Here is a 20,317-nt window from a genome sequence, read left to right on the forward strand (position 1 = left end):
TCAAGACTTAACTACAACAAGGCTGAGCAAACAGTCCACAAAGGGGTGCACCAAGAGTGTCAGGTAACTGGGGAGGCTGAGCCACTGGTCCCTATAGACACCTACCACACAAAGCTACTCTACCAACTCAGAGAAGCAGTGAAAATGCAGAGACAAAGAAACAGATCACAAATGAAAGAAATGGAGGAAAACAAACGACTGGATGTAGAGCTCAAAACCAAAGTTATAATGTTTTTCAAGAATTTCCTAGAAAAGGCCGATAAATTTAGTGAGACGCTCGAGGATATGAAAAAGGACCAACTAGAAATTAAACATACACTGACTGAAATAAAAAATATTATACAAAGACCTAACAGCAGACTAGAGGACCACAAGAATCAGGTGAAAGAGTTGAAATACAAAGAAGCAAAAAAAAAAAAAAAAAAACCCAACCAAAAAAGCAAAAAAAAAAAAAGAATCCAAAAATATGAAGATAGTGTAAGAAGCCTCTGGGACAACTTCAAGCGTACCAACATCAGAATTATGGGGGTGCCAGAAGAAGAGAAAGAGCAAGATACTGAAAACCTATTTGAAGAAATAATGACAGAAAACTTCCCCCACCTAGTGAAAGAAATAGACTTACAAGTCCAGGAAGCGCAGAGAACCCCAAACAAAAGGAATCCAAAGAGGACCACACCAAGACACACCATAATTAAAATGCCAAGGGCAAAAGACAAAGAGAGAATCTTAAAAGCAGAAAGAGAAAAACTGTTAGTTACCTACAAGGGAGCACCCATACAACTGTCAGCTGATTTCTCAACAGAAACTATGCAGGCCAGAAGGGAGTGGCAAGAAATATTCAAAGTGATGAATAGCAAGAACCTACAACCAAGATTACTCTACCCAGCAAAGCTATCATTCAGAGTTGAAGGTCAGATAAAGAGCTTCACAGACAAGAAAAAGCTAAAGGAGTTCATCACCACCAAACCAGGATTACATGAAATGCTGAAGGGAATTCTTTAAGAAGAGGAAGAAGAAAAAAGTAAAGAGAAAAATTATGAACAACAAATACATATCTATCAACAAGTGAACCTAAAAATCAAGTGAATTAAAAATCTGATGAACAGAATAAACTGGTGAATATAATAGAATCAGGGGCATAGAAAGGGAGTGGACTGATAATTCTCAGGGGGAAAGGGGTATGGGGGGTGCAGGAAAAGACTGGACAAAAATCATACACCTATGGATGAGGACAGTGCAGGGGAGGTAAGGGCAGAGGGTGAGGTGGGAACCGGGAGGAGGGGAGCTATGGGGGGAAAAAAGAGGAACAATTGTAATAATCTGAACAATAAAGATTTATTAAATTAAAAATAAAAGAAACCTGCAACATTAAATATAATGTGAAGGAGAAACCAAGATGGCGGCATAGCACAACCACTTGCTGCCTTGCACAACCACTTCAAAACTACAACTAAAAGACAAAACGGACATCATCCAGAACCACAGGAAGGCTGCCTGAGTGGAAATTCTACAACTAGAAGGAAAGACAAAAGCACACTGAGACTCAGAGGAGCTGCGGAAGGCAGAGGTACTGAGGTGCGTGCAGAAAGTTCTGGCAACTTAGGACACGGTTGTCTTTTTCAATTGGGAGGAAGACACAAGCTCCTGACTGCTCTGAACCCAGTTCCGGGCGAGACTCTGGGGACCCAGACTCATACGGGGAGAAACTGGACTGTCTAGCAGTGGGCGGAACTTGAGAGCAGCTTTCTCTCAGAGGTGCTTGCAGTAATTACCGAGGGACACCGAGACCCGGGGGCCTCTTTGGGCAGGGCTGACTGGATTGCTCCACCCTGAGACCCCGACCCACCCAAGCTGTGTACAGAGGCTTTTGCATATGAATGGCCTGGTCCTTTGAATTCTAAAGTTACCTAACAAACTGCAGCTGAGTCAGAGAGACCCAGAACATCCAAAAGAAGGCCCAAGACCCCGCAGCAGCTTGCATTACTTCACAGCTGGGCCTCATCTGGCACCTCCAACCCCAAACAAAGAAAAGGAATCTGCAGATCTCTCCATAGCTCCTGCTGGGTGGCCTCAGGCAGAGGCTAAATTAGCACCTCCTTGGAGATCCAAGAGCCAGTGTACCCAGTGGTCAGATTGGGACCATCTGGATTACAACTCTTCAGATCCATAAGGGACACACTCAGGGGGCAGACTTAGTGAGCACCAAAGCCCCACTGAAGCAAGTCTTACCTCATAAGGGTGTCTCCAGCACAGAAGTTCTCCCAACGTAGACACAGCTGATCCTCACAGCCATTTGGCCTGGAGGTCAATTCCTCCCAAAGATACCAATAACAATCAAGGCTTAACTACAACAAGACTGTGCACACAGCCCACAAAGAGGTGCACCAAGAGGGTCCACCTCAGGTAACTGGGGAGGCTGAGCTACTGGGCCCTATAGGACACCTAGCACACAAAGCCACTCTATCAACACAGGGAAGCAGCCAAAATGCGGAGACAAAGAAACAGATCACAAATGAAAGAAATGGAGGAAAGCAAATGACTGGATATAGAGTTCAAAACCACGGTTATAAGGTTTTTCAAGAATTTCGTAGAAAAGGCCGATAAATTTAGCGAGACCCTTGAGGATATGAAAAGGGACCAACTAGAAATTAAGCACACACTGGTTGAAATAAAAAATATTATACAGAGATCTAACAGCAGACTAGAGGATCGCAAGAATCAAGTCAAAGATTTGAAATACAAAGAAGCAAACCCAACTAGAAAAGCAAAAAGAATCCAAAAATATGAAGATAGTGTAAGGAGCCTCTGGGACAACTTCAAGCGTACCAACATCAGAATTATGTTGTTGAATCAGGGGCATAGAAAGGGAGTGGACTGATAATTCTCAGGGGGAAAGGGGTATGGGGGGTGCAGGAAAAGACTGGACAAAAATCATACACCTATGGATGAGGACAGTGCAGGGGAGGTAAGGGCAGAGGGTGAGGTGGGAACCGGGGCATAGAAAGGGAGATAAGGGCAGAGGGTGAGGTGGGAACAGGGGCATAGAATCAGGGGCATAGAAAGGGAGTGGACTGACAATTCTCGGGGGGAAAGAGGTGTGGGGGGGTACGGGAAGAGACTGGACAAAAATCGTACACCTATGGATGAGGACAGTTGGTGGGGGGGTAAGGGCAGAGGGTGGGGTGAGAACCGGGTGGAAGGGAGCTATGGGGGGAAAAAAGAGGAACAATTGTAATAATCTGAACAATAAAGATTTATTTAAAAATAAATAAATAAATATAATGTGAAAATACTTGATTTCTTTTGGTGAAAAAGTCACAATAATGTCTAATACTACAGTGGTTTGCTACCTACATCCATGATTGAAGAAAATGATAAATTTCAATTAGAGATTAAGAAAAATACAGATTTCATTTTTCTCTCATCCCAGTTCAAGACCTTGCCCTGGTTCCTGTCTGGATGTACTAGTAAAATAATCACCTGTGATCCATTCTGGCTTTTTGGGCCTGGATTTGAGCCTCAGCTCTGCTATTCATTATCTGGGTGACCTAAGATGAGTCATTTCCCCCTTATGAGCCTCCATTTTCTTATCTGAAAAATTAGGGAATTGGAACAGATCCTTTCCGAGGTTCCTACCAGATCCTCTCCTTAATTCTGGGTAGAATCTCAATGAATGAAAGAGATAAATTGTTCTGCAACCATAAGAGTGAGCACTAAGGTGAACTAACAGATGGCTTTCCTCGGCTGACACTCGGCAGAGAGGCTGGCACACCTGCCATGGCCTTCTCAGCCGGCTCTTCCTGCCCAGCCCAGCTCAGCTCCAGCCCAGGACTGTGGGGCCCTCACTGACCGTTCAAAGCGGAGGACCCTGGCCAGAAGCAGCTGCAGGGCCTCTGAGTAGTTCCGGTAGCAATCCAGGACCTGCAGGAAGTTACACAGGGCCTGGATGTCCTGCTCTGTCCTCCAAGAAGGCATCTTCTGTGCTATCTCAATGGCCCTTGGAGGGAAGTAACCCTAGGGAGAGAGAACCAGAGTGACACACAGGACCCAGCAGTTTCCCCCATGCGCCACAGGACAACTTCTCACACTGCTGCTTTCACACTTTCCCACCCCAACACAACAGTGGCTGACATGTGCTTACTGTGTGCCATGCACCAGGACATATCTTACACACACTATCTCACTGCATCTTCGTCCAGCCCAAGAAGCAAGGCACTATTATTATTCCCGACAGGTGAAGACACTTGGGTTAAAACTTACATCTGCTACATGTCAAAGCCTATATTCCCAACTACTGACCATACTGCCACTGCTGTTCATTGACCCCCACCCCAGGCAATATGAGCTCCCTAAGCTCCAGGGGCCCCTCAGCACAAGCACACTGCAGTCAGGGGAGACCTTCCTTGTCCCAAGCCTATACCTCCGCATGCTGCAGAAGACTAAGGAACAGGGAACTACAGAGACTATTAGCTAACCCTCATGAACCAGGACTTGTGGACCAGTAGGAACAGATCCACCCATTCACCCACTACTCCCACCTGTTGAGAATATGGTACTTAAGTAGTTAACACCCCCACTGGCTGCCCATTGCATTTAGGATAAAATCTTAACTCCGTGCCATGCCTAGGGGTCCAAGTGATCTGACTCCCTACCTCCTTAAACCCCTCCAACCTCACAGCTCCTGCCTTGCCCCTTTATTCTCTAGTCTCTAGCCGTTTACTCATTTCTTGGAGGTGTCAAGTTTGCTTCTGTCTTGCAGTCTTTGCTTGGGCTATTTCCTCTGCCTGGAATGTTCTTCCCCTGGATTCTCCCATAGATATGGCTGCCCCCTCCTCATTCTAATCTCAACTCCTATGTCCTCAGGAAAACCCTACTGGATCAACTGAGCTAAAATATCAGGGCTCTTGCCCAGCCAGCGTGGCTCAGTGGTTGAGCATCAGCCTGGGGACCAGGAGGTCATGGTTCGATTCCCTGTCAGGGCACATGCCCCGGTTGTGGGCTTGATCCCCAGTGTGGGGCGTGCAGGAGGCAGCCGACCAATGATTCTCTCTCATCATTGATGTTTTTATCTCTCTCTCTCCCTCTCTGAAATTAATAAATATATATTAAATAAATAAATATAAAATATCTCTTTAAAAATAAAAAAATAAAATAAAATAGCAGGGCCCCCTTCCCAGCACCCTATAAGCTCTGAATCCTTTTCTTCTAAGCATTTAATACTTTCTGAAATTCTTATTCCTTTTTGTTAATTATCCTTTTTGTATATTATCTGTTATTTCCCCAGCTCACACACTCACACAAACACACACACAATCTACAATTGCACTGTCCGATATTGCAGCCAATAGCCAGATGTGGCTATTTAAATTTAAATTAGGTAAAAAAATAAGTTCCTCAGTCACAGAAGTGCTCAATAGCTACACGTGTCTGCTGACTACTACCCTGGACAACACAAACTATTGAACATCTCCATGATCCCAGAAAGTTTTATGGGACAAAAGTGCTCTAGAATATAAGCCCAATATAAACATGATATTGGCCTCATATATCTTGTTTACCAGTCTAGAATAAAGTCTCACATATAGTGGGAACTCAACAAAATATTTATGGAAAGAATGAATGAATGCAGGCAATGTTACAGAACAGTAATTGTCATAGAAGCAAACTGAAAGTGGGACATGATAAAGAATTCTGGACATTAGAACAACAGATCCAAAGCCTTCCATATTCATTCAGAAAAGCAGCGTAAGAAAAAAAGTTAAAAAGAAAGAAAAAGCCCAGGCGGTGTGATTCAGTGGTTGAGCATCAACCCATGAACTAGGAGGTCGAGGTTCTATTCCTGGTCAGGGCACATGCTCAGGTTGTGAGCTCAATCCCCAGTGTGGGGTATGCAGGAGGCAGCTGATCAATGATTCTCCCTCATCATTGATCTTTCTATTTTTCTCTCCCTCTCCTTTCCTCTCTCTAAAATCAATAAAAATATTTTTTTAAAGAGAGAGAGAGAGAGAGGAAAAACAAAAACAAAACAGAAAGGCTGTGTAGCTCAGGGATTAAAAGCTCACAGGCTCTGGTGCCAGGTGCCTGGCCTTGAACCTTGGCCTGCTATTTCCTAGCTTGTCTGTCCTGAGACAAGTTACTTCTCCCTGAGTCTCAATTTCCCTATTGATAATAGCAGAAACTCTATGTTTAAATAGCAGATTAAATATGTGTAAAGGACTTACAATATGCCTAGCACACAGCAAGGGCTATCTAAGTGCCATTTGATATCTGAATCCAATCTTTCTCCTTTCTAACTCTTTTGCCATCAATAACCCATTGGGATTTCTATCACAGTGTCCATTTATGACAAAATGCAGATGCTCCTAGCTTCTATGAACCAAACTGATTCTTTGGGCCCATTTGGGGTCCTAATTCCTTCAGGAAATCTTTCTCACTAACCCCCAGCCCAATCCTTAGGAACCTCCTTCTTTTTTTTTTTTTTTAATATGTATTTATTTTATTGATTTTTTACAGAGAGGGAGATGGATAGAGAGTTAGAAACATCGATGAGAGAGAAACATCGATCAGCTGCCTCCTGCACATTCCCTACTGGGTATGTGCCCGCAACCAAGGTACATGCCCTTGACCGGAATCGAACCTGGGACCCTTGAGTCCGCAGGCCAACGCTCTATCCACTGAGCCAAACCGGTTAGGGCAGGAACCTCCTTCTTGGGTTCCTATAGGACTGACTCTTATTTAACTTCCCCGGTAAGTTTTATCATCTTTACTTCATTCAAATTAACTCCTTTAGTGCAAGTGAGAATGTTATACAACCTAGTATTCTCCCCACAACCATACACAGATTTAGGCCTACCTTAGGAGTTCAAAGAAATATCTAGAATAGGGAAAAGGGAATATAATTCAAATAGAGCCTGGCTCCTGCCAGCTTCTCAAATACCATTTCTCAGCGCTCTCACCCTCATTCACTTCAGGCCAACAATCCCCTCACTGTGTTCCTCTAGCATACAGGAAGGATAAAAAAAGGGGGCCTGCCCTTAATCTCACCACCCAAAGCTAGCCATTAACATCTGATATACTTGTTTCCTGTCTTTTTCTTATTTATAAATAAACTCTTTGAAAATAACACAAGTAATAAATGACTATATTTTCCATGAAGAATCAAAAATGGTTAAAATCACCTTGCATCATGTCACCCCTCATACAGATCTGTTCTCCATCACCAGAGTTTACCGTTTTTATACATTATTCTATACTTATATATGTGTCCACTGAATATGTATGGAATTGTTTGTTTTTATTCATATAAATGTCAGACTGCAGACATCATTTATGCAACCTGCTTTTTTTCACTCAATGTTCTTTTATAAACTACTAGTTCTGGTGCATGAATCTGTGCACATTGAAAGAAAATATTTTAATATCACTATTTGCGTCTTGCTAATGAAAAGAAAATAGGATTCTACCGAGCCTCCTACCTACCTACTCCAGGACTTCTGTGAGGATCAAATGAGATGAGGCATGGGAAAACACTTCACAAACATTTGGTTAAACTGTAAAATGTTTGCACCTGGCTATAAAGCAAGTTGGGTTCCTGGGCTGAAGAAACTCCAAGGATGCTAGTCGCTAGGAAGAGGAAGCCGGGAGTTGCTATGTGACGTCATTACCCAGCATCCACAGCCACCATTTCCTGGGTGGGCTGGGCCGTGGGCGCATTTTGCACCATGGGGTCTTAGCAGTGTTGGCTGTGATTTGGTGGGGTGTCACTCCAGGATGGTGGCAGGGCCTGTGTCCCACTTGGGGGAAGCCGAGTGTTGGTTTGTCAGCACTAGGTCCGCGGTGCCGTTTATTTTTAAATAGCCAGGGCACATCATGGCAGCTCCTGCATTGAGCATCTGCCCCTGGTGGTCACTGCGCGTCATAGCTACCAATTGGACGAATGGACACTTAGCCTTTTATATATATAGATCTTTTTAAAATGTACCCATTGTTTCTAATGTCTCACAATTGCTGTAATAAATGAGTCTAGATTCTAAGTCTCTATAATTCTAAGGGTTCTTTTTGATATGTTTGTTGTTGCCCTAGCTGGTTTGGCTCAGTGCATAGTGTCGGCCTGTGGACTAACGGGTCCCAGGTTCAATTCTGGTCAAAGGTACATGCCCAGGTGTGGGCTTGATCCCCAGTGGGGGGGCATGCAAGAGGCAGCCAATCAATGATTCTCTCTCATCATTGATGTTTCTATCTCTCCCACCCTCTCCCTTCCTCTCTGAAATCAATAAAAGATATTTTTTAAAAAAGAAGAAGAAGAAGTTTATCATTAACAGAGTCCCAATATGGACTGTATTGAGTTTTAGTGTTTGGCCGCAATCCAAGTGCTGCCCTGAGGTGCAGGTTATATATGTATAAATATATGTGTGTGTGGATCAGCTTGATTGAATAATCATATACCATATGATTCACCATTTAAAGTGTACAATTCAATGATGTTTAATATATTCAGAGAGTTGTTCAGCTATCACCACAATGGATTTTACAACCTTTTCATCATCTGGAAAAGAAACCAGTACCATTTGCAGTCACTTGAAGGGCAGGTTATTAAATTGGGTCTCTACCCTTTGTCTCTGTGTTGGAGCCAGAGTCATTCAAGAGGCTGAGAGGCCTTGCCTATACAATGGATTTTTCCTTTGTGCCCTCTTCTCTCTCTCTTCTGTTATACACAGAATTGCCTTCATCTCTAGAGTTCTGTAACTCTCAGAGAGGCCCTAGTTTCTCCTGCCTGAAGGGCAAAACTTGGGGGTAAACTTCAGTGCCCAGCATCAAACACTGGCCAGTTGGGAAAGTTGAAAAAAAATAAACAAATAAAACAGAATTTGGATGACTTAACTGTGCTTGTCCGTCTCCTTTCCCTGAGAGAAAAACCAGTATGGCTACTCCATGGGTCAAGTCAGGTCTACACTGATGAGAACTTCAAATCTTCCCTATAAATAGGTAGGTCCCTTTAAATTTTAATTAATATCCAGCATTTGGTAGGGAGAAGCTGGAAAGGTAGCCATGATTTTTAAAATTCAGAGAACAAGTCACACAGTTCAAAGCCTCACCCAGATATAAGGCATTTTCTCAACAGCATGGCCATCTTACACCCAGATCAAGGACAAGTGTGCCCAACATCGTTTGGAGATTTGGGGCAAAGCCAGAATTTGCTCAGGCCAGTGCTTCTCCCACCACCCTGATTATTTCTCCTCTGTCTGGGGCTCTCACATCCTCTGCTCTGCTTTCTGCTGTTTTCCCACAGGTCCAAGTGCAGGAGCTCTCCCTGCTGGTTCTGCTCAGCTATAAAGCAACAAACATGTGGGGGGTGGGGAGGCTCACAGTCTTGGAATGCCAGAACTGGAAGGGATCACTGAGATCGCCCTGTTTTATAGATGAGGAAACTAAGTGGCTAGCTCAAGGTGACACACTGCGCTCCTGACAGAACCTGGGCTGAACCCAGGTTCTGATGCCCAGCCCAGTGCTTCTTCCAGGCCATGATGCTAAAAGAAAATCCCCAACATCAAAGTCTGAACTGTGCATACCGACTCTGCCACGAAGTCCATGGTATCAAATGTGATTCGGCCTTGCTTCTTTTTCTGGAAAAAAAAAATGGAAGAGGAACAGGAAGGAGAATCAACAAGACTGCATAGAATTCTGCATTGAAATTCTTCTGCATACCTGGACCGCTGTAGTAGGCAGGAAGCCATGGGAAGCCTAACAGTGTGGCTTCCCATGTCCACCTCTGCTCAAAAGGTCAACTCAGCACAAAACTTGGGCCCAGCAGTGACAACAAATTGTTGTGAAGAGAGAGAAAGACAGGGGTGTAGAAAGGAAAGGAGAATAGAGGAAGCGAAAAGAGAAAGTAAGAGGGAAAAGAAACAAACAAATGGGAAAGGATAGAGGGAAAGAAAAGAACAGAAAGGAGAAATGAAAAGGAAGGAACAAAGCCAACCTTTGTTGACCACCTATAACGAGTCAGGCATGGAGCATCTTCCTTATCTTACTCCATTTCATCTTCAAAACAAAGCAGGTATTAAGCCCCTTTTTGGATTTTAATGAAGTGAAGAACTTGCCCAAGGATAATCCAGCAAATAAATGACTCTTGTCTGGAGGATAGCCAGGAGGAAGAGGTATGAGGTCTTAGGGATGAATTAATCGAACCCTATCTCCTAACAGATGCAGAGAAGATGTGGAAAGAGTAGAGAAAGGGGCAGAGAGAGCAGAGGGGAATATGTAGGGTGTGTAAGGCTGAAAGAAAAGAACAAACAAGGCCTTGAGTACCATACGGGGCCAAACCAAGACACACACACACACACACACACACACACACACACACACACACACACATCTCTCTAGCTATTCCTCATGTCCTTCCCCAGAGCCCACTCAGATCTCTGTGCTCTCCCCTCATTTATAGTTTGGTGCTTCTCAGGGGGCCAAGGAAGGAAAGAGGTAGTGTTCAGAAGGATCCAGAGTCACATACTCCACTGAAAACCAGTCTTTGGCTCTCTCTGCCAGACCCTATGCTCCAGCCTTCCAGCTCTCTGCCCAGCAGTCATATGACACTATAGACTCCCCTTGAGAGGCTTCTGCTCAAGGCCATCCTGACTGGGTAATGTTGTTAGATTTAGCTTCACACTCCCATGATGACAAAACTAACTCTGATTTTCAGCTTCCAACTGCCCAAGCCCAGGTCTGCTGGTAACCAAGGACTCCTGGTTGCCAGGGCCCTTCACTTCACCACTGCCTGAGTCAAAATGTCCTTCATGAGAGCTAGTCTCAGTCTCTCAGGTTATAATATTTCTATTCCACCCCTTTCCAGCTCAGGGCCCAACAACAGGACAGAATCTGACTATGGACTTAATTGGTTTGGCCAGCATAGTGTCTTCAAAATATATTAATTTAAATGTCTTTAAATGGGGCATGTCCTTGCTCTCCAGCTGGCCACAGGCCCTTTCTGCTACATCTTAAACTAAGCCATGCACATATAGTTATATTACCTGATGGCCCTTAGAAAGCAATCTAAGCCCTAGCCCGTTTGGCTCAGTGGATAGAGCATCAGCCTGTGAACCCAAGGGTCCTGGGTTCTACTCTGGTGAAGGGCATGTACCTCAGATGCAGGTTCCTCCCAGGCCCGGGGCCCTGATCAGGCACATGCAGGAGGCAACCAATCGATGTGTTTCTCTCACAACGATATTTCTCTCTGTCTTTCCCTCTCTCTTCCACTCTCTCTAAAATCAGTGGGAAAATATCCTTGGGTGAAGATTAAAAAAAAAAAAACAAACAATCTAAGACTACCTTCCTTTGCCCCATCACCACCACCCCACTCTCCCTCTCCTTGGCTACTTTCCTTCAGAAACCACTTTGGGAAATTTCTTGGAGTGAATCACTGCATGCAAAGAGGAAGCAGAGGCTGTCACTCCAGGAAAATGGGCAGGGAAAACTTTGGAGCCCTTGATAGTAATGAAAACAACTTTGGAGAACCAGAACAAGTTAACGAAATGGTGATCAACTTTTCTGAGCCAAAAAGGGGCTTATGATCCACCTTTGGGATAAAATATTTGAAATGGAGACATTCTAGAAAATCTAGAAAACATGGTCACCAGAGCAAACAGGGCCCCGACAAATGTTCCCTTCTCATTTAAGTAAGGAGACAGGAAAGAAGGGAGAGGAGATAAATGGCTGGTGGACATTCAGAAAACCCAATTGGATTTCTTCTGGCTCTTTTGATCACTGTTGGAATGGAGATGGCTTCTTTCCCACTCCCAATGTCACTACCAGCCCCTGGTCTTCCATACTGAGGAGTGACAAACTCCTTGGTAGATGTGCAAGGAGAAATGGCATGATCACCCCCTTCCTCTTCCCTCTGTGCTCACATTCTGCTCTGCCCTTCTCTGCTGGGAGCTTAAGGCTGGAGGCTCCGCTGCTGTAGTGGAGACCTGCTGTGGTCTAGCACTGCTTGTGACTGCTTGTGCAAGGCTGTCTAACTCTGCGGTTCAGCATTAGGTAAACCTCTCACTTGATGGTCCAAGTCATCTTCTCCAATATAAATGTCATCATTAATATAAGTGACAGTTGAATTCTCCCTTCTGCTTTACCCTTTGTCTTCTTTCTCAGATGGCACAGAACTGGGACTGGGGAGTGGGGTGCTATTTATAGGACCCCCTTAAACCCTGATAATCCTGCTGAGCCCAACTGCTTACATCCCAGAAGGAGAAGATAGGGTGCCTTCTGCGAGCAGTCTCAGTGATCTGATATTCCCGGAATCCCCTGAGGCCTTGGCGGAACATTTTACACACTCGGATCATCACAATGATATCCAGGATGAGCTGGTATAGCCCCTGTGGAAACAAAACAAACACGAGCAATAAAAACTGTCTGTTTTCAACCATCAACAGCAGGCTGGATAATGCAGAAGATGAAATGTAACAGGATTAAATGCAGTGGTGTGCTGGAGTGATGATTACATTTTCAGAAAGTTTTCAAGACTATTGAAATCCTATTGGTAGCTTGAAATTGCCCACAGTGGGAATATTTATGCCACATAAAGACTGGCAACTACTAAATGTGGGCATCTGCCTCCCCAAGGGAGAGTTGTTAAAATATTAACCAGTATAGCTTTCGTTAAATGTCCTTCACTTTAGTCCAGAAAATAAAGAGCAAAAGTAATGACAGGATGTGAGGGGTGATACAGAGAGCCTGAACTTGGGAACCAGGTGGATCTGAGAGAAGAATGGTGGATAGATGCCATATTGCTGGCTTTAAAGACAGAGGAAGGAGACAGCAAGCCAAAGAACGTAGGTAGTCTTTAGAAGTTAGAAAAGTCAAGGAAATGGATTTTTCCCTAGAACACTGAGAAAGGAACATCCCTGTTAACACCTTGATTTGAGCCCAGGGAAACTCATGCCAGACTTCTCAGCTATATAAGCTAGTAAATTTGTAGTGTTAAGCCACTAAATTGTGGTAATATGTTAGAGCAGCATAGAAAACTAACATAACACCTAATGTAATCTGATCTTTTCCCTGGGAATTTGGAACTGGAACTGAAAACAAATCCCAAATATGAATTTGAGAGTAAAAGCAGTCACTCTCTACCTGCAAGTAAATAGAGGAAATAAGGAAGCAAATCCAGAATGTGAAACAATCTACAAGTCATCTAACCCAGTTTCTTCAAAAAGTCAATTTCACAAGGAAAAGAGAACAAGATGTGAAGGCTGTTTTAGATTAAGACTCAAGAAACATACAAACAGGAAACCAAGATGGGGCATAGGTAAACACCTAAACTGCTGCCTCGCACAACAATTTCAAAGCTACAACTAAAAGACAAAACAGACATCATCCAGAACCACAGGAAGGCTGGCTAGTGGAAATTCTACAGCTAGAAGAAAAGAGAAAAGCACACTGAGACTTAGAGGAGCTGCAGGAGGCAGAGGTACTGAGACGCGCACATGTGCAGAGAGGGCGGGCAACTGAGTGCACAGCTGGCTTTCTCAAGTGGGAGGGAGACAAAAGCTCCTGACTGCACTGAACTCCAGTTCCGGGTGAGACTCTGTGGACCCAGACTCATTCGGGGAGAAACTGGACTGTCGGGCAGTGGGCGGAACGCGAGGGCGGCTTTCTCTCAGAGGTGCTTGCAGCGATTACCATGGGACACTGAGACACAGGGGCCTATTAGGGCAGGGCTGACGGGAAACCAATGCTGTCTGCTCCGCCCTAAGACTCCACCCCATTCAAGCCGAGCACAGAGGCTTTTGCAAGTCTTGTCTCATAAGGGTATCTCTAGCACAGAAGTTCTCCCAACGTAGACACAGCTGATCCTCACAGCCAATTGGCCTGGAGGTCAATTCCTCCCAGTGATACCAACAACAATCAAGGATTAACTACAACAAGACTGTGCACACAGCCCACAAAGAGGTGCACCAAGAGTGTCCACCTCAGGTAACTGGGGAGGCTGAGCCACTGGGCCCTATAGGACACCTACCACACAAAGCCACTCTATCAACTCAGGGAAGCAGCCAAAATGTGGAGACAACGAAACAGATCACAAATGAAAGAAATGGAGGAAAGCAAACGACTGGATATAGAGTTCAAAACCACGGTTATAAGGTTTTTCAAGAATTTCCTAGAAAAGGCCGATAAATTTAGTGAGACCCTTGAGGATATGAAAAAGAACCAATTAGAAATTAAGCATACACTGACTGAAATAAAAAATTTTATACAGAGATCTAACAGCAGACTAGAGGATTGCAAGAATCAAGTCAAAGATTTAAAATACAAAGAAGCAAAAAACACTCAGCCGGAAAAGCAAAAAGCAAAAAGGATTCAAAAATATGAAGATAGTGTAAGGAGCCTCTGGGACAACTTCAAGCGTACCAACATCAGAATTATGGGGGTGCCAGAAGAAGAGAAAGAGCAAGATACTGAAAACCTATTTGAAGAAATAATGACCGAAAACTTCCCCCACCTGGTGAAAGAAATAGACTTACAAGTCCAGGAAGCGCAGAGAACCCCAAACAAAAGGAATCCAAAGAGGACCACACCAAGACACATCATAATTAAAATGCCAAGAGCAAAAGACAAAGAGAATATTAAAAGCAGCAAGAGAAAAACAGTTAGTTACCTACAAGGGAGTACCCATACAACTGTAAGCTGATTTCTCAACAGAAACTATGCATCCCAGATGGGAGTGGCAAGAAATATTCAAAGTGATGAATAGCAAGAACCTACAACCAAGATTACTCTACCCAGCAAAGCTATCATTCAGAATTGAAAGGCAGATAAAGAGCTTCACAGATAAGAAAAATCTAAAGGAGTTCATCACCACCAAACCAGTATTATATGAATTGCTGAAAGGTATTCTTTAAGAAGAGGAAGAAGAAGAAAAAGGCCATTTATATTCTGAAGACAAACGTAATAGCAACAACTTCCTAAACCTGTTGTATCATCCTTGCCTATTCCCACCCTATTGCCTGTAGAATACTCTATAACTCAGTAGGTATCAGTTCCAGTCTCCCCAGTGTTTTTCTACTCAATCTCAATGGACTCTAGACACATTCCCGCAATCCTCTACTTCAAAATTTAGCACTGAATAAGACCAACTACACTTGTAAAAAAAAAAAAAGAAGAAGAAGAAGAAAAGAAACATACAAACAAATGCAAAATAAAACCTTTACTGGACCATAATTCATCATAAAAAGCTATAAAGTACATATTAGGAACAAATAAGGAAATTGAATATGACTGGATATTAGGTGATACAGGGAATTCATTTTAACTTTCTTAGTATTGTGGTTGTGTTCTTAAAGTATGCACCTTGCCTGGCCGGCATGTCTCAGTAGTTGAGTGTCAACCTATGAACCAGGAGGTCACAGTTCGATTCCCAGTCCAGGCACATGCCTGGGTTGCAGGCTCGGCCCCCAGTGTGGGGCGTGCAGGAGGCAACCGATCAATGATTCTCTCTCATCATTGATGTTGCTATCTCCCTCTCCCTTCCTCTCTGAAATCAATAAAAAAATATATATACATACATATATATAGTGTGCAGTTTTTAAATGATTCATCAAACATACACCTGTATACATGCACACACATAAACACATAAAGCCAATATGGCAAAATGTTGACTGTAAAATCTAAGGGATGATCATTATATATATTTCAACCTTTATTTTTGAAAATTTTCATAATTTTAAAAATGCAAAACTGTTTTTTTAACTTCTGATAATAAGGACATCACAAACAAAATGAAAAGACAAACTGAAGATTGGAAGAATATATTTGCCATGCATATAATTGACAAAGCACTACTATCCAGAATTATAAAGGATTACTATTACAAAGGATTAATATCCAGAATTTTAATTTAAAATATTCTACAGCCCTGGCCAGGGTGGCTCAGTTGGTTGGGTGTCATCCTGTGCACCAAAAGGTTGCCAGTTTGATTCCAGTTAGGGCACCTGCCCACATTGTGGGCACAATACCCAGTAGGAGGTGTATAGGAGGTAGCCGATTGATGTTTCTCTATCTCTACCTCTCCCTCGCTCTTGCTCTCTAAAAGAAAGGAAAGGAGGGAGGGAGGAAAATCCTACAAATAAAAATAATAATAACCCAATCAAAAAATGAGCAAAGGATATGAACAGGTAATTCAAAGGGAAAACTCAAATGACCTATACATAATGACATAATGAAAAGATTCTAAATACCACTAGAAGTAATGAAAATGGAAATTAAAGTAACAAGATACCATTTGCACTTATCAGACTGGGGAAATGAAAAACATGATACAAGTATGTTGGAGAGCAATTTGGCAGTATTTTTAAAGTTGAGGATGTGTGTCCTTTATAATCAAGAAATTGTATGTACCTTATATATACACTTTAGAGAAATTTACACATGTGCACAAGAAGATAGCCATGAGGATGACCATGCTACACTGTAACAGTGGAGAGCTTAAAACAACTGTTTTCCATCAGTAGGGAACATATCAACACATTATAGTGCAGTCACAGGATTGAAAATAGCACTAGCTATGTATGTCAATGTGGATAAAGCTCACACATAATTTTGAGTGGGGGAAAAGTGAAATACGATGACATTTATAATGCTATTTTTAAAAATGTGCCGCATACCATACAGTTGCTTATGGATACTTCCCGTAGCTATGTATACATCCATATGTAATAAAATTTAAATATATAGATAGGAAGGGTACACATCAACCTCAGGAAAGTAGTTACCAGTGAGGAGAAAGGGAGTGGGATGGTGAGGAACCTATAACTGTAATCTTTTCTTTAAGATTATATATCTAGCCCTAGCTGGCTTGGCTCAGTGGATAGAGAGAGCATCGGCCTGCAGACTGAAGGGTCCCCAGTTTGATTCTGGTCAAGGGCACATGCGTGGGTTGCAGGCTTGGTCCCCAGTAGGGGGCGTGCAGGAGGCAGCCAATAGATGATTCCCATCATTGATGTTTCTACTTCTCTCTCCCTCTCCCTTCTTCTCTGAAATCAATAAAAATATTTTTTAAAAATAAATAAAATTTTATATTTTAAAAAATTATATATCTAAAGTAAATATGGAAAAGGCTTTATTAATAAAATTAATACTTATTGAAAACAATTTGCCGATGTTGGGCACTATTCTAAGCCCTTTATATGTATTGACTCACTTAATCCTCAACAATAAATCTATGCAAAGCAAAAAACAGGCACAGCAAATCAAGCGACTTGCCTAATACTAATTTTAGTCATATGACTAATAGGTGATAGGGAATTGAACCCAGGCATTCTGGCTCCAGAATCCTTAAGTTTAACCTGTTACTTTACCCTGCTGCTAGGCCTTATTTTCTCTGGATCTGGTAATAGTAGAAAGGGTGGGTATAGAGCAGGAGAGTGGGACTCAGGCTAAGTGTAGTCTATGACTCATCCAGTATCGAGGGGGTAGTAGGCTACATGGTAGGGCTGAGAATTCAGTCTCTCTTTCCTTTTTTCTCCTTTTTATTAAATTTATTGGGATGACACTGGTTAACAAAATTATACAGGTTTCAGGTGCACAATTCTACAACACATCAAAAATTCAGTCTTGCCCAGCCAGCATGGCTCAGTGGTTGAGTGTCAACCTGGTCATGGTTTAATTCCCTGTCAGGGCACATGCCCAAGTTTCGGGCTTGATCCCCAGTGTGGAGTGCGTTGGAGGCAGCCGATCAATGATTCTCTCTCATCACTGATGTTTCTCTCTCTCTCTCCTTCTCCCTTCCTCTCTGAAATCAATAAAAATTTTAAAAATTAAAAAATAAAAAGAATACAGTCTTTCTGCCCTGGCCAAAGTCGCTCAGTGGTTACAGTACTGGCCTGCATACAGGACCATCTTGTGTTCGATTCCCGGTCCAGGGCACATACCTGGGTTGCAGATCCGATTTCCAGCACCAGCTGGGGCATGTGCAGGAGGCAACCAATCAATGCGTCTCTTTCACATCAATGTTTCTCTCTCTCTCTCTCTCTCTCTCTCTCTCTCTCTCTCTCTCTCTCTGTCCGCCTCGCCCCCCCCCACCCCCACCCCCCCCCCCGCCGCTCCCTCATCTTTTCCACTCTCTAAAATCAATGGAAAAAATATCCTCACTCCTCCAGGGAGAATTTAACAACAACAACAAAAAGAATTCAGTCTTTATGGAGCCTAATCCAGAACTCTTTTCTTTGTGCCCATGCTGTGACTTCAAAAGGTACAAGGTAGCCACATTCATCCAAGGCCCCCTCCTACACCTGCCTCTACCTTCCTCAAAATATCTGCCTGTTCAATCTTCCACTCTCCCTCCCAGGGCCCTTCACACTTCTCACCCATTCCTTCTTCAAAAGTTGCCAGGAATGAGACCCTGTATATCTCCTCATGGTTCCTGATCTGGCAAATGACATGAACCCCTTTCTCTTTCAAGGGTAGGACCACGAATGCTTCCCAAGGATCCGGTTATATTAGAAATGAGTAGCTTCCTCATCACTCTTCATACCCTACCAACAGCTGTTGGAAGCCTTGCTTTGAGAAAAATCTCATCCTCAGAATCTCCTTATGTCACAATGAAAGATTCTAGAAGAGAGAAACCAAAATCTGAAAATCTAACACTTATTGAACACTCACAGGCATTATATTAGTTAACTTCATAACTACCACAAGATGAGAGACCTCACACCCACTCCACCCATGAGGAGACTGAGGCTCAGTGGCTAAATGACTGCCAGAGTAATGGGGCCATAAAAAAGAAAGTAGGAGGTTCCTGGGCTGGGGCTCAGGGCATCCAAAAACTCAGCCTGGGGACCCCACTGAGGCTTAAAATTTAGACACCCTGTATAGCACTGTCCTATAAATCTTGTTAGATCAGTAAATCAGGAACACTCAGCAAGTTGGAAGTCCCCAACCAAACAGGGTACCGAATGTTGAAAGAAACTTGTAACTGGAACTCAATGACTCTGGGATCTTTTCAAAAATAGAGAAGAGCTTGACTGGTGTGGCTCACTTGGTTGGGCATTGGCCTGTGTACCAGGAGGTTGTTGGTCCAATTCCAGTCAGGGCACATGCCTAGCTTGTGGGCTCAATCCCCAGTGGTGGGTGTACAGAAGGCAGCCGATTGATGCTTGTCTCTCATCAATGTTTCTCTCTCTCTCTCTCTCTCTCTCTCTCCCTCCCTCCCTCTCCCTCTCCCTCCTCTCTTTCTGAAATCAATAAAAAATATTTTTTAAAAGTAGAGAAGAATTGAGGATCCAAGATGGCGGCGTAAGTAAACACCTAAACTGCTGCCTCGCACAACAATTTCAAAATTACAACTAAAAGACAAAAGGTCTATCACCCAGAACCACGGGAAAGCTGGCTGAGTGGAAGTTCTACAACTAGAAGGAAAGACAAAAGAGCATTGAGGGGTGCATAAGCACTAAAAAGCTGAGGTACGGAGGAGCGCGATCCGGGCTGGCGGCAGGTGTTGCTTTTTTCAACCTGAAGGGAGACAAGCCCCCGATTACTCTGAAATCCAGTTTCTGGGGAGACGCAGGGGACCCAAACTCCTACGGGGAGAAGCTGGACTGTCTGCCATCTGGTCGGAAAGTGAGGGTGGCTTGCTTGCAGAGCTGTGCACAGGAATAATTGTTTACTGCGCTGGGGCGTGGGATGCGGGGATGGGGTTGGAGACGCAGAGCCGGCTTACTGGCAGCCATTGCTGTTTGCCACGCCCTAGCCTAGTGACACCCTGAGACCCCGCCCCGCACAACCTACAAACCCACCCAAGCGCCAAGCAGTGGCTTTAGCATATGAATGGCCTGCCCTATCGCAGCTTAACCTAGCAAACTTGCAGCCCGGGTCAGACAGCTCCAAAACCTCCAAACCCCAAGCAAAGAGGAGAAAACTGTAGTTCTCACTGTAGCTCCTGCTGGGTGGCCTCAGACAGAAGCTGACCTGCACCCCATTGGAGATCCAGAAGCCAGTGTACCTAGTGGTCAGTGTGAGACACCAGATTTCAACTCCTCACATCCATAAGTGACACATTCAAGAGGCAGACTCAGTGAGCAACAAAGCCCCACTGAAACAAGTCCTGTCCCATAAGCGTGTCTCCAGCACAGCAGTTCTTCCATTATAGACACAGCAGGTCCTCACAGCCAGTTGGCCTGGAGGTCAATTCCTCCCAGTGTACCAACAGCAATCAAGGCTTAACTACACCAAGACTTTGCACTCAGCCCACAAAGGGGTGTACCAAGAGCGTCCACCTCAGGTGATTGGGGAGGCTGAGCTACTGGCCCCTATAGGTCACCTACCACAC

General features: G+C 43.7%; 1 protein-coding gene across 1 annotated transcript in view; it reads right to left on the minus strand.

The window, feature by feature from the left end:
* The window catches only part of CNBD2 (cyclic nucleotide binding domain containing 2), a gene marked incomplete at both ends in the record, with an annotated part of 55,733 nt that extends 37,326 nt beyond the window's left edge, over positions 1–18,407 (minus strand). Inside the window, 4 exons of the mRNA XM_080684803.1 lie at positions 3,851–4,014; positions 9,570–9,623; positions 12,231–12,368; positions 18,357–18,407. Coding sequence (XP_080540929.1) covers positions 3,851–4,014; positions 9,570–9,623; positions 12,231–12,368; positions 18,357–18,407 — 407 coding nt within the window. The remainder of the gene's footprint in view (positions 1–3,850; positions 4,015–9,569; positions 9,624–12,230; positions 12,369–18,356) is intronic.
* Between the last annotated feature and the right edge of the window lie 1,910 nt (positions 18,408–20,317).

The sequence above is a fragment of the Plecotus auritus genome (genome assembly GCF_963455305.1).
Source record: "Plecotus auritus genome assembly, chromosome: 8".
In the NCBI taxonomy this organism is placed as follows: domain Eukaryota; kingdom Metazoa; phylum Chordata; class Mammalia; order Chiroptera; family Vespertilionidae; genus Plecotus; species Plecotus auritus.